Source organism: Channa argus, chromosome 1 (genome assembly GCF_033026475.1).
Source record: "Channa argus isolate prfri chromosome 1, Channa argus male v1.0, whole genome shotgun sequence".
NCBI lineage: Eukaryota > Metazoa > Chordata > Actinopteri > Anabantiformes > Channidae > Channa > Channa argus.
Window position 1 is genome coordinate 4,498,327 of NC_090197.1, and position 15,713 is coordinate 4,514,039.

The window sequence follows — 15,713 nt, forward strand, 5'->3', positions numbered from 1 at the left end:
GGAGTTTACAAAAAGGACCTGAGACTGTAATTGATGCCGAAGGTGCTTCAACAAAGTCCTGAGCAAAGGGTCTGAATACTTATGTACATGTGATATTTCAGTTTTTCATTTACATAAATTTACAGACGTTTCTAAAATTCTGTTCCCACTTTGTCATTATGGTTTACAGAGTGTAAATTAATAAGAAAAAAATGGAAATGAAACAAGTGTAGTATGAGGCTGTGACATAACAAAATTGAAAACAGTGAAGGCTGTGAAAACTTTCCAAATGCTGTAAGTCAGCATCTCATCTGTCTTTATTAACATATAAATGAGACATGGATCCTCGTCAGGGCCAGAGGTTAGTAATAGTAATAAATATTGATATAAAACGTGTCGTTTAAGCGTGTTTCTACTTCCATTTATGGCAAATTGTGTGACTGAAAATGAAGCTTGTGCATGTTCACATTAAAAATGTGGTAAAAAAAAATGAATCTGCATCCTTCTGTCCTGCTCCACCAGTCACTGACTCCTACATTGTTTCACTTCCCATTAAGAAACCTCTCATGTAAATCAGCACAGAAAGAGTCCTCATATGACCCAAATCACCCCAAACTACTAAAGTTCTCACAGCCCAAGTATATAAAACTAAGTTAACTAAGGAAAAGGTAGTTAAGTGTCTTTATAATGTAGAAATTACATTGTTCCAAAACCCTTGCTGTTTAAAAAATTCACCATAAAGTTTGATCTCTTTACTGTTTAAACATGGTAAAAACTATGAGGTAGAATGTACAAAAAGAACATGTTATGTTGAACCACTTTAATTGGTTTTTTTCTCCAAATTAATCTACGTTTCTACACTAAAATCTCAAAATCCAGTCTTTAAAATTTTTTCTGGAAAACAGAGTTATAGACAAATAAATGTGCAAAAAATAAAACTATTAAAGACAAAAGCGAAAGTGTATAACTGTAATCTTATGCCCCCTGACATTTTTTCACTGCTCCCCTAAACCAAGCAACTAGATCTGACATTTGTTCAAGGGGTTTTGTCACAACTTTCATTTCAATCATTTCCATAGAGCCACTTTGCATCAGCAGCACCATGCTCCAGTGCTCTGGGAGAGTTTATAGTCCTGAGAGTTGAACACTGGATGACTGACAGCTGTCCTTCATGACAACAGAAGACACAGGAATCCTCTTCATCAAAAACATGACTCTGATCTCCGTCCTCATCTGGACTCTCCTCTGCTGCTGCTTCACAGGTAAAGTCCAGAGAATCCAACTCCTCTCCTCTATCAACATCCGTCCCTCTGAAATGAAGCCCACAAAACCATGATGCTGCTTTCTGTTTGTGTCTCTGTGTCCTCAGAGTCCAGAGGTCAGGTCACAGTGACTCAGCCTGGAGCAGTGAGCTCTGCTCTGGGAGGAACCACGACCATCAACTGTAAAACCAGTCAGAATGTGTATAATGGGAACTATTTAGCCTGGTACCAACAGAAAGATGGAGAACGTCCCAAACTGCTCTTTTATTATGTTAACAGCCGAGTGCCAGGGACTCCAAGTCGTTTTACAGATGGTGGATCAAACTCTGACTTCACTCTGACCATCAGTGGAGTCCAGACTGAAGATGCAGCAGTTTACTACTGTCAGAGTTATCACAGCATCAACAGTCAAGCTGTGTTCACACAGTGAAAAAGCATCGTACAAAAACCTCCCTCAGTCAGACTGAACAGAAACTGAACTGATGCTACAGCTGGAAGCTACTGCAGAGACTGATACAGTTCACTGAATGTACACAAACACCAGTTAATGGTTAAAATCGAAATGATTCACTGTATCTGTTATGCTGAACATCAGTGTGTAACATCTTTACAAAGACTCATTTATTACCTTGTTACTTGATATTATTTTATAATATTCTATAATTATTAAATCTTGATGACTCCACACTGTAGGGACTGATGCAATTCACTAAGGACACACACACACACACACACACACAATTTAGCAAGACACTAAATAATTTCTCCATCTCAGCTTCTGTCTATTCAAACAAAAAAATCTTAATTGTTCTATATTCTCAAAAAGCCAAAATGGCTGTTTTAGTGACTCGGCTTCAAACGTTTTCAGCTAAATATAACTGAACAAAACCATGAAGACAAAGATCAGCATCAGAACCCTTGATGAGTGAAGACAGTCCAAAGATAAACATCACATCCCTGAAATCCTAGAAAACTTCATCTTTGTTAACATATGAACTAAATTCAGAATCAGTTTGGATCATAAAAAGTCAAAGATCAGTGACTTCATTTGTTAATATAAATAACTAAAAATCACTGTAACAAACTGTACAATCACACATTTTCTCTAATATTTTACTGGAAAACTAAAATATAAACAGATTCAAAGATTATTTGGAAACAGCTGTAAAGAAAACTATGTGTCCACATTGTCCATCTACTTGTTGTGTAGTGTGACGTCCTCTGACCTCTGTGCTTTAACTTGTTTGCTGTTCTTTCACAGTTACATGTAACTGGTGGTGTTTGTCTCAAAGGCAAAGAAAGTAAAAGACACTGAAAACACACTTGAAGAATTTCTAGAGTGTGAAATAAGAGACGTGTGTAAGTCAGTTAAAAACTCCTAAAGGATCCACATTAAAGGCCTGGAGAGAGTCTTACAGAAAGGACTGAGGTGGAAACTTTGCTTTTGGTTGAAAGCACTGCTGCACTGATGGGAAACCCCCTGATCCACTGAGGACAGTTCCAGCTGAGTGACTGTGTGTGTTTGCATATGTGTCCTGCCTCTGTCTCCCAGCTGTTAAGAGACCAGTGTTGATCAGGGTCTGTCCAGGCCTTTCAGAGCCACTGACACGCCGGCAGCACAATGATGATGTCTCTGAGTCTACTGCTGTCCACCCTGGGGCTCCTTGTTCAGGATGAGACTCTCTTGTGAAAACTTTGCTTCAGGATGAAACCAGGTTCAGCACAATGATGTTCTGCTCTGATGGAGAAACACTGAAACAAGCAGCATTGACCTTCTTCCATCTATTGTCCATGTTAAACAAATGATCCTCTTTTGTTTGGATGCTGATCATCTTTGTGCAAGCTGGATTTGTCTCAATAACCCTTCTCCTCTTTTTCATGGCTTCCAGGTTCATCAGGACAAATCACCCTGACTCAGTCTCCTGGATCTCAGTCTGTTGTTCCAGGACAGTCTGTGTCCATCACATGTAAATCCAGTCAGAGTATTAGCAACAACCTGCACTGGTACCTTCAGAAACCTGGAGAAGCTCCTAGACTTCTTGTGAGATATGCTACAACTCGTCAGTCTGGAGTTTCTGATCGTTTCACTGGAAGTTATTCTGGAACTGACTTCACTCTGTCCATCAGTGGAGTTCAGACTGAAGATGCAGGAGTTTATTACTGTCAGCAGAGTTACAGCTCGTTCACACAGTGAAAAAACGTCGTACAAAAACCTCCCTGAGCTGAAGAGGAACTGATCTGACAACAACTGTAATGAAACTAAAACACTAAAGGTTTGTACAGTAACACAGAACATAACAAGTCAAAGCACAAAGTCACAGAAACATTTCATTTATTAAACTACTTCAAATAAAAACTGAGTTTAACCTGCTGTTAAACAGTCACTTGTACTGACTGTTTTCTGAAACAATGAGACGATGAAATGTTGATTGAAATAATATCAGATCTGTTTTAATGTCTTTTTCCTTTGAGGTTTAGTTTATCATTTATATTCAATGCACTTAAATGAACATATTAAAAAATAGAAATCATGATCTTGTTTAGTCTTTGTTCCCATGAACTGTGACCTTCTTGTCTATTTATACACATATATACAGCACAATACTAATAACTGAGCACTATATCCACACACACATACACACACACACACACACACACACACACACACACACACACACACACACACACACACACACACACACACACACACAGCTTCATGAAAATTTGTGTTGGAATTATCACGTGTGTGTCAGACACAGGTTTATAGGTTTACAGTTACATTTGCATCCCCCTACATCCCCCATGTAAGGAGACACAATCTGAACCTAAACCTACAGTAACATAGTAATAATGTACATTCAGCTGCTACAAATGGACTTTTTCCATCAGACGCAACAAAATGGTCAAGAAGTTTATTTTAAAAAGTATTTTTTTAAATGACACTATATCACTAACACAAATTTCCATTTTTCATAAATTTTTTAATATACTTTTTTGTTGCCATTTCAAAATAATAGAATGCAAACTTTGGCACCCAACTGTAGGCCTTATTACATTTCATTCAGTTGTCATTTTTTAGCATCACTCAGTCAGTATCATCAGTACCATGTGTCCACGTGTTGATAAGAGTATTAAAACCTGAAAAATGTGTCTTTACAGTAAAATCTGATTAAAAACATTTGCATTTAATTTTGTCGGATTAATTACAATTTAAACATTGAATCAACTGACATCTCTACTAACGACCAAAGCTCTCAACTTGAGAACCCAAATAAAAGTGGAAGAGTTACAATGTATGAACCTGTAAGGTCCATTGTTTATGTGGGTCTCATAGTTTGAACTAAGTGGAGTTTATCATGAGTGGATCTAATGAAACTATGAGCACAGAAACATGAGTTTATTTTCCATCAACACACATGAAAACTACAGACTGGATGAGCAGTTTTACTATATGTGATCATTTAAATAACCAAAATTTTATATTGTTTGTAATTATTATAAATAAAAAAAGTTGTTTTCACAAAACTCCCAAATAATAAAAAGATAATAAATAGCCAAAATAATTGTAAATTCATTAATCTTGCACTTGCACAGTCTTTCAGCTGAAGTTTGGACAAATTTATTTTTTTTTTTTATGTTAAATATTTTGTGATTTACTGTATTTTTCCATATTATTAATGTAGAAACAAACAAAATGCTTTAAATCAGTTTTTAATGTGTTTTTTAAACATCAGCTTTTGTTGTGGAGTGTCTCTCTGTCCTCTGTGGTCTGTTTGCTCCTCACTTGCAGGTACCTTTTTCGGCTCCTATTTAACATCAATGAGGCTAAAGCCAGTGATCAAGCAGCTCAGAGTAATGCAGTTCCCTCTTTTACCAGGTGAGGTCAGTGGTTGTTCACACAGTGAAAAAGCATCGTACAAAAACCTCCCTCAGTCAGGCGCTGATCTGTTCACATTAATCCTCCTCTGTTTCAGTTTGTGATCATTTTTGACCAGATATTTAAATTAACACACACTGACCCCCCAGGACTCTGGGCCTGTGCCCACTATAGTTTCATGATCCATCAGTGAGTTCATCTACTTTATCTTATATCAATCAGAGTTTTTAGATTTCATGTGTCTGTTGTACTTTTACACACTTTGTACTGATGGTTGCACCAATAGAAACATCGTCTGATCACAACCATTTTCACTGCAGCCTGCTCTGCATTAGTGACACTATGATGTTGTTAAGTCACTGACAGACTGATGGTCTGACACTTTGTATATTGTTAAATGTTTCTTTCATTAAAATGATTCTGTTCATCTGTAAGAAAGAAACACTTCCTGTTTTTTTATTTCCTGTTAATCTGCTGTTGTATTTTTATACACCAGTCAAATAAATGAAAAGGTGTGAACACATTTGTTTTCTTGTTACTTCCTGAACCAGACAGAAGGTTGAACCCTGACAGCAGCATCAGTAAAGTAGATCATGTGACTGCATTTCTCTCTGCCACAGGTAGTAGTTTATACTACAGTAGAAGACTTTAAAGTTTTACTGCAGCACAGTAACAGTCAGTGAAGTTCAGCTACTGTCCGTCAGTCTCAGTCTCAAGATGTCTTCAGATATTTACACCAAATTAGATTTGTCCAAGAAGGTGAGATACAACAGAAAGGTGGAGGAAGATGGAGGAGAGTGGGAGGAAAGAGAGGTGGATATCTACGAGAGTACAGATGATATCAGAGATGATGTCACTGATATTCAGTCACAGGAAGAAGGTAAGTGATTGGACACAGGTGTAAATCTGCATTGTTGCTCTGTTCTGTCCACACAGCATCTACTGCACATCTGTTCATCTTGTTGCTCTTCCTGAACTTTTTTCATTCTCTATTAAAGGTTTTTATATATATAACTTTGCTTTGTTTGAGTGGCTTTAGATCATGTTAGACTGATATGTGATGTTTTTCCTCCTGTTACGGTCCTGGCCGTATGTGTTGTTTTTATTTTGTTGTTCTTATAGGTGCCCTGCCTGATTGGCCGGATTGGGGGGCAGTACCGGAAGCTGATTGGTCCATCCTACACTTTCTGGAGTCTTAAAAGTACGGTTCCCAACAGCCAGCGGGGTTTTTTTTTCTGGCAGCAGCACCTGTTTGCTGTTCTTGGCTTCCAAACCTTATTTAGCATTTTTGAATTGTTAGGTTTTGTGCCGTGGTTTTGTTTATAAATTGTATATTTTGTAAATAGTATTAAATCTGTAGGGGTGAACTGCCATTTTCTTTTGATTGTTTTCACATTAGGGAGTTAGGGTTAGCAACTGTCTTTTGGTTTGTTTATTTCTATCAGGCTAGCTGGCACTTTCTGTGGGAAATGGCTTATTTTGTTTATTATGTTGGCCTTGGTTCACCCTGAGTTGTAGTGTCATGTTTTGTTTGACACTTTCTTTCGTTTAAAATAAATATCATTCTGTTGGAACATCTCGATCCTGGATTTTGGTTTGGGGACCGGAGAGGGAACAGCCTAATTTATCTTTGTATGTTGCACCCCTACCCCCTATACAGCGGGGGTTCGTCCGGGATATTTTCCTTTTCTTCTCATCGTCTCTCAGCGTTTTGTTTGGTAATATATTTTGTCTTTACTTTTGGTTGGCAGTTTTTTTGTATGTGTGGGGTTATAGTATGGAGTTTAACATGGATGAGTTTACAATAAACCCAACCATTGAGAAGTTGCAGTGATGCACCAAGGCAGGTTTGTTTTTAATTGCCAGTTTTTTTGATGTCCCTGTACCTTTAAATGCAAGGAAGGCAGAGGTTAGGGCTATTTTGTCAGAGAACTTAGTTGAAGAGGGGGTGGTCACTATGCCCAAGCCTCAACAGAAGGTCATGACACCTGAAAGGTTGCAAGCAGGTATGGGAGCGATGGCTGCCATGGCCCAGTCAGCCTTCTGTAGTCCGGTGGGTGGAGAAGCAAAGGCTCCCACACGTTCTCCTGCTGTGTGTGTCGACCCCTTAAGCTTGTTGCGGGCTGGTGTGGATAAAGAGGAGCTAAAGCTTGCTCTGCGCCTTAAAGAGGTGGACTTGGAGACCAAAACCCGTGAGGTGGAGCTCATGCACCTCAGAATAAGGGCTTTGGAGCTAGAGAAGGCCACTGAGGCCTCTACTCCCAGTAGAGTGCGTCCCCCTCTACAACAACTTCTGATCAGTTAGATGTTAGTAGACACATTGCCTTAGTTCCTCCCTTTAGAAAGACAGAAGTAGATTGTTACTTCAATGCTTTTGAGTGCAGCAACTTTAAAGTGGCCAAAAGATGTTTGGATTTTGCTATTACAGTGAAAATTGGTGGGAAAAGCCCAGGAAGTGTGTGCAAGTTTGTCTGTTGAAGACTATGATGTTGTTAAGTTGTTTTGCGTGCCTATTGTTATGCCCCTGGTCTAGGGGAACCTAGACATAACACGATGTGCCCCACCACTGCTTTCATTCCCAATCAAAACCAGACCAAGTGTTGTAATATGTAGCTATTTTATTAACTTCGGACGTGAGCAATGCCCAAAACAACAAACAAAAACTCTTAACACCATCCCTGTCTTACTTAAACAACCAAATAAATACAAACCAAATGACAGGGTGCCTACCCTGAACTCCTAGCCCAAAACAGGAGAAAAGGTAGTAACAAAAAGGGCTTCTCACTCCTACCGTGGCTACTTGGTGCTCAATAATTTACAGTAAGTTATATTTACAATTTTTACAGAAATATCCAAATTCACAAAACAAAGTGCGAAGCTCCCTGTAAGTCCAGTAGTCGCATACAGAATGCTGGGTTGGTTGGGAGTGGCAGAGGTCAGGCGCTGGGCTGCTGTCATCGGTTATAAATGGAGAAGGACGCTCCATCCTGTCCAATCAGGTGGCGACATTGAGTTTGAATGAACCCATGCACTACCTGTGGCTCAACCCCACCCCCTCAGACACACCCACATAAAAACACACCCACACAAAACACAGGAGGAGGAGAAAAAGACAACATAACAATAACACACATAATGACTTGGGTCATAACAGATGTGAATTAGTTTCCACATAAACAAAGTGATATTTATGACCAAATACAGTCTAATAATTAGTCCCTCTTGATTCCAATCTGCAGTCAGTAAAAACAAACATTGGCTACAGGAATAAGAAGATGAAAATACATCAACATGAGGAATTTAAGACGTTTTAAAAGATCACATCTATATGTAGATATAAATATGAGTCAGGATGTAAGAACATGAATCCACAGCACAAACAGAAACACAATGACGTGTTCAACCAAATGATGGTGGAAACCAGGCTGGTTTCTATGCAGAGGAGCTGATGAGGGAAGTGGGAACAGGTGTGTAGGAAGGAGGGGACACAGGTGGATCTGGGAGGAGAGTCAGGTGACTGAAGGGATGGAAGTCTGAGGACATCTGGTGGACAGATGGAGAATAGCAGGAGACAGACAAACGTCACTGGATCCTGACTATGTCTGTCCTGGATGAGCAGTATCAAAGCTGGTTATCAGCTGGTTCTGTGAAGCCTGGGTTTCCAGAGTGTGTTCATGTGAAAAAAGCAGAGTTGCTCAGTAGAAGTGACACTAACAGAACCATGAATGAAGTATCTAATGTAATATAAGATTAAAGGGAGATACCTGCACAAATGTGCTTAGAACATGAGCAAAACCATTTCTGCCAGGTGAACTGTAAATGATATGATCACATGTTATTACCAGAATAAGAGACTCAGCAAACTAACAGTTTTTTATGGGATTCAGATCTGGACTCATTGCTCGCCATGTCAGAACTCTCCAGCACCATTGGAACCATTTCTGGGGGCTTTCTGAAGTGTGTTTCAGGTCATTGTCCTGCTGGAAGACCCATGACCTCTGGTGGAGATGCAGCTTCTGACACTGGCCCCAAAATTCTTTGGTGATCATCAGATTTCATGATACTATTCACACAGTCAAGGCAGCAAAGCAACTAAACATCTTTGAACCTCCACCATGTTTGACTGTGGGGACTGTGTTCTTTTCTTTGAAGGCCTCATTTCTTTTTCTGTAAACAGTGTCTTGATGTCCTTTACTAAAAAGCTCTACTTTTGTCTCATCTGTCCACATTCTCCCAGAAGGATTGTGGTTTCGTAACATAAGTTCTGTCAAACTCCAGTCTTGCTTTTTTATGTCTTTGTGTCAGCAGTGGATTCCTCCTCCGTCTCCTACCATAGTGTCCCTTTTCATTCAGATGGTGACGGATAGTGCGAGGTGACACGTCCAGGGAGGTTAGCTACAGAGCCATGAGCTATAAACCTCTTGATGATATTACACACAATCTCTGGAGATGGACTTTTAGCCTTGAGATTGTCCATGTTTTTCCACCTCTTTCCACTTCTTTCTTTTCTTAATGCTCAGTGTGACACACAACACAAAGGTTGAGTCAACTTTCCTCCATTTTAACTTGATTGTTGTGGATTACTGTGTTGTCCACACCTGTTACTTGCCACAGGTGTGTCTACATACAAATTCTGACAGAATTGCCAGGGTGCTGATATTTTTGGCCATGACTGTAGATGAAAATGATTTTCAGTGCTTTACTTCCTCTTTAAATGTAGTAGCCATGGTGACAGTCAGGCATCACTGATGAAGCATGAAAACAGATGGTTTCAGGACTAAAGATAAAAAGTAAAACTAGTTCCAGAGTATTAAGTTGGACAGAACATTTTTGGAAACCTAATATCTATAAATCGCTGAAATTAAAAATGTCAGTCTAACAATAGTTTGAACTTAAAAATGTAAATGTCTAAAGAAAGTGTGATGAAATAAACAGTTTTTGTAATGATATTAACAACTAAATCAGCTAAAATGATGCAGTAATGTCTACAATTATTATATAAAATAGAAAACAGTATAAGTAGAACTCCAGAGCTTAAGGAGACAAAAGTACAGTTGACAGCACTCTGCATGTTTCCAGCATTGAACGTTGGATTATAACCTCAGACTATAGAGAGACATGACTCTTTGATGCTGAAACAGTTCTGGAAAGTCATTGTCACATTTTGTCAGCTGATGTGAAAGTAACCATGAACATAATGTCACATATTTCCTGAAGGTTTAGATTTTATATTTGATAATCTATGCTGTCTTTAAGTCTTTATTAGAATTATGTTAATTTGAATGAAAAAGATACGAAGCTAATCAATACTTTTATAAACTGATTGATCCACCGATGATCAGCCTGATCAGATTGACCCAAGTCCCTGTTGGAGTCAGTGTGATCATTTCCATAGAGCCACTTTGCATCAGCAGCACCATGCTCCAGTGCTCTGGGAGAGTTTATAGTCCTGAGAGTTGAACACTGGATGACTGACAGCTGTCCTTCATGACAACAGAAGACACAGAAATCCTCCTCATCAAAAACATGACTCTGATCTCCGTCCTCATCTGGACTCTCCTCTGCTGCTGCTTCACAGGTAAAGTCCAGAGAATCCAACTCCTCTCCTCTATCAACATCCGTCCCTCTGAAATGAAGCCCACAAAACCATGATGCTGCTTTCTGTTTTTGTCTCTGTGTCCTCAGAGTCCAGAGGTAAGGTCACAGTGACTCAGCCTGGAGCAGTGAGCTCTGCTCTGGGAGGAACCACAACCATCACATGTAAAACCAGTCAGAGAGTGAATGGTGGGAACGATTTAGCCTGGTACCAACAGAAAGATGGAGAACGTCCTAAGCTCCTCATTTATGATGCCACCACTCGAGCATCAGGGATTCCAGATCGTTTTTCAGGCAGTGGATCAAACTCTGACTTCACTCTGACCATCAGTGGAGTCCAGACTGAAGATGCAGCAGTTTACTACTGTCAGAGTTATCACTACATCAACAGTCAGTATGTGTTCACACAGTGAAAAAGCATCGTACAAAAACCTCCCTCAGTCAGACTGAACAGAAACTGAACTGATGCTGCAGCTGGAAGCTACTGCAGAGACTGATACAGTTCACTGAATGTACACAAACACCAGTTGATGGTTAAAGTCTCTGCACATCATTCACTGTGTCTCTTAAGATAAATATGAATGTAAAGCAACAAGAACAGTTTTACAAACATTCGTTTCACCATTACATAAATCTTTAATATAAAGCTCCAGGTCAACTTGGGGCTCAGCATGAAAGGACAGTTTGTGGTGAACGGAATAAACTGGAACTACTGACTGAATAATGAACAATTGATCTACCTCCCAATTACAGCTTGTATGTCGATGACATCCTTCTATATATTATCTATCTGATCTTTGTCATTTTAATAATATTTCTCCCTGATTAGAAATTAAATAACACTTAAAACCCTTCTGCGCATTAAAAATTGAGGAAGTTTTTAGACATTGTTTGGATCCACTTTTCACCAAACTGTGATACTGTAATATAGATAAAATTCAAACATTTACCAAACATGAAATAAGTAAAACATCTGTTGGAATTTTTGTTTTTCCTGTTGAATTTCATGATAAAGTGAAGAGGACAGTTCCAGCTGAGTGACTGTGTGTGTTTGCATATGTGTCCTGCCTCTGTCTCCCAGCTGTTAAGAGACCAGTGTTGATCAGGGTCTGTCCAGGCCTTTCAGAGCCACTGACACCACGGCAGCACAATGATGATGTCTCTGAGTCTACTGCTGTCCACCTTGGGGCTCCTTGTTCAGGGTCAGACTCTCTTGTGAAAACTTTGCTTCAGGATGAAACCAGGTTCACCACAATGATGTTCTGCTCTGATGGAGAAACACTGAAACAAGCAGCATTGACCTTCTTCCATCTATTGTCCATGTTAAACAAATGATCCTCTTCTGTTTGGATACTGATCATCTTTGTCCAAGCTGGATTTGTCTCAATAACCCTTCTCCTCTTTTTCACGGTTTCCAGGTTCATCAGGACAAATCACCCTGACTCAGTCTCCTGGATCTCAGTCTGTTGCTCCAGGACAGTCTGTCTCCATCAGATGTAAATCCAGTTCAAGTGTTAGTAATGATTTGCAGTGGTACCTTCAGAAACCTGGAGAAGCTCCTAAACTGCTCATCTACAATGCTCAGTCACGTCAGTCTGGAGTTTCTGATCGTTTCAGTGGAAGTTATTCTGGAACTGACTTCACTCTGTCCATCAGTTCAGTTCAGACTGAAGATGCAGGAGTTTATTACTGTCAGCAGGATTCCAGCTTCCCGTTCACACAGTGAAACAACGTCGTACAAAAACCTCCCTGAGCTGAAGAGGAACTGATGTCTGCAGCTGACAGAGAGAAATAGAAACAAATTGACAAAGTCTGACTGACATTGATATTTTAAGTAACATATTATTGTGATATAGAATTCATAGAAGTATACTATAATTATAATTCTTTTGATTATTTTACCTTTTTGTTGTTTGTATTTTAAAAGTTAATTACATTTAAAGTAGATACATTCATTAAGGTAGAAATTTATGATGAAACTAGTTTCTTTTGCTTTGAAATTTTCATTTAATTTAAAATCACGTTTTTTAATTTGCTTGTTTCATACACAGTTCAATGACAGTTTTATTCTGAACCTGAACACGTGACATGTATCCAGATATCTTGTATTTATAAGAACACATGTTGTAATCAGTCAACACTGATGTGTGAAATGAAGCAGGTCACAGGTTCACAGGTTCACTTAATCTGGGAATTATAGATTTGTCGTGTGCAGAAGGACCCTGATATAAATGTTATAGAGTTTACTACACTCTAACATGAACTTAATGCTTTATTTTGTACATAATTTCCAAGTAATCAAGTTGACTTCAGTAAGACTGGACCTAATGGAACTATTAAGACTTGGTCTCTCTCTATGAGACTCAGGTCTGTGAGTCCCCGTTTGGCCTCACAGGTCACAGAGTTCACCCTCCCCCACTGGTCTGCACAATTAATCTCATCCAGTAATAAACGTTATAAGTCACAAAGAAATGACGATCACGTGTGAATTTAATCAGATTCAAATTTATCAGCATTAAAAATTTCTTTGGTTACGTTAAATGATTTTTCAGTCACCTTCAAAACACATCAAATTTAAATGCAAAAAACATAATGTGCATAATGTGCAGAGCAGTTTTACATTAATAAAACTGTTTTACATTAGTAAAATTGCTCTGAGTTCACCTCCATGATGAAGGTGGGGAATAAAAACACAAATACTGAATCTGTTCCAAACTATGTAGTGGAAACATCGAGACAGAAACCTGCTTGTCCCTCAGCTTCTAATCCGTGTCTCACCGACTGGATCTGTGAGCAACGCACCACGCTCAAGTGTGCTGAGAGGAAGTGGCTTAAATCCAAGAATGCATCTGCTTTTGCAGAGTATCAGGATCTGTTTGCCCAGTGATACTGTGAGAAAAAGATCCAAAGACTGAATACTACCAGGAGAAACTCAGCAACACCTCAGACACCAGAAAGCTGTTCTTCACTTTTAAATCACATCTACCCACCTCCACCTCCTCCATCCACGTCCCTCACTGCCGACAACTTTGCCGGCTTCTTTAATAATAAGGTGGCAGCCATCAGCTCACAGTTCTCTCCTCCAGATGATGACATCCTGCTAACTTCCTCCAACACTGCATTGCTCTCCTCATTTTCAACTCTGACTGAGGATGACGTATCCACCCTCCTCCTCTCTAACCATCCGACCACCGGCTCTCTGGATCTGATCCTTTCCACTCTCCTTCAAGTAGTAGCACCCACAATAATGCCAGATATTACACAAATTATCAACACATCTCTCACAACAGGCACTTTTCCGACCTCATTCAAGCAGGCCCAGATTACCCCACTGCTCAAGAAGCCTTCTCTTGATCCCTCCCTTGTGGAGAATTACAGACCTGTCTCTCTTCTTCCATTTCTGGCAAAGACAATGGAACGAGTAGTCTTCAATAAATTCTTACACTTTCTTTTCAAGAACAACTTCCTTGATGTCAACCAGTCTGTCTTCAAAAGGTCACTCCACAGAAACAGCACTCCTGACTGTCGTAGAATCTCATCGAGCTGCAAAAGTCGCAGGTCAGTCGGTCTTGTGTCTTAATCCTACTTGATCTATCTTCAGCCTTTGACACTGTGAACCATCAGATCCTCTTGTCCACACTCTCTGACTTGGGCATCTCTGGATCAGCTCTAGCCTGGCTTCAGTCTTACCTATCGGGACAAACCTTCAAGGGTTCAGTTCTTGGTCCTCTTTTTTCTTATGTCTATTCTACATCCCTGGGTTGTGTCATCCACTCATGGTCTTTCTAATCACTGGTATGCTGATGACACACAGCTTTTCCTGTCCTTTGCACCGAACGACTCCACTGGATCAAAGTCCTTGTCTTCCCAGCCAGACCTTCAACACAACCAACATTGGCATCAACACTGGATCTACAGTGATTGTCCCCACCAAGATGGTCAGAAATCTGGGGATCATTACTGACAGCCAACTGAGCTTTAAGGACCACATCTCCCCAGTCTCTACGGCATGCAGATTTACTCTCTACAACATCAGGAATATCCGACCCTACCTCACGGAATATACAACCCAACTCATTGTACAGGTGCTGGTCTTTTCTCTACTTGTTTACTGCAATGCTTTGTTGATGAGGTTACCAGTATCCACAATCAAACCTTTGCAAATGATCCAAAATGCGACAGCTCGCCTCACTCTTCAGATCTCTACACTGGCTTCCTGTAGCTGCTCGCATCAGGTTCAGAGCTCTGTCTCTTGGCTACAGGGTGATCCCCTCAACGACTCCTGCTTACCTCAACTTTTTTATTCTGGTCTCCTGTCTGCTGGGCTCTGCCAACAAACGACATCTGGTGGTCCCAGCATGACACAGAAGGCATCAAGCAAAACTTGTCAGCTCAATAATCCCATGATGGTGGAACGAGCTACCAAACTCTGCACGCTCACTAAACTCACTCCCAATATAAAAAAAAACTGCTGAAAACAGAACTCTTCCGCACCTTCCTATGCACTGTCTTGCACTTGTCACACTTCTAGAGTATATATTTAATTTTAGTACAACCTGAAACAAGGAGATGGCAAGGGGAGGTTTCAAATGTGAAGAGGGTTTATTAACAAAGATAAACAACTGAAAATCACTCCATGAGGAAGGCAGGAAAACACATGTAGTAATATCAAAACAAAGTAAAACAGAACATGAACTTAAACACACTTAGAAGGGAGGATTAACAAAATTACAAGTGTGCTGGGGAAGCAAGGGAACTGACTTAGTAACTAAGGGGAAGCAGACACGAACAAACTAAACATAAAGCGCAGACAGACTGAAGGAGACAAATGACTAATCAAACATAAAACCAGAGCCAAACAAGCGAGGATAACAAAAGACGGGCGGGTGACTGTAGCTCAGTTGGGCAAGACACTGAAGCCCAAGTTGCTCCCGGTGGGTCAGGTGAGCACCTTGCATGGCAGAAACCACCATCGGTGTGTGAACATTGTAAAGCGCTTT

The 15,713-nt window shown here is 39.9% G+C and overlaps 2 gene segments (V, D, J or C); both read left to right on the forward strand.

Annotated features, from left to right (window-relative positions):
• The first annotated feature begins 1,150 nt into the window (after positions 1 to 1,150).
• On the forward strand, positions 1,151 to 3,435 carry LOC137102334 (immunoglobulin kappa variable 6D-21-like). The segment is given in 2 exon segments: positions 1,151 to 1,241; positions 3,131 to 3,435. Coding segments are annotated over 2 exon segments (396 nt in total).
• An 8,413-nt stretch (positions 3,436 to 11,848) lies between these two features.
• On the forward strand, positions 11,849 to 14,402 carry LOC137131196 (immunoglobulin kappa variable 3-15-like). The segment is given in 2 exon segments: positions 11,849 to 11,915; positions 12,132 to 14,402. Coding segments are annotated over 2 exon segments (360 nt in total).
• The last annotated feature ends 1,311 nt before the right edge of the window (positions 14,403 to 15,713 follow it).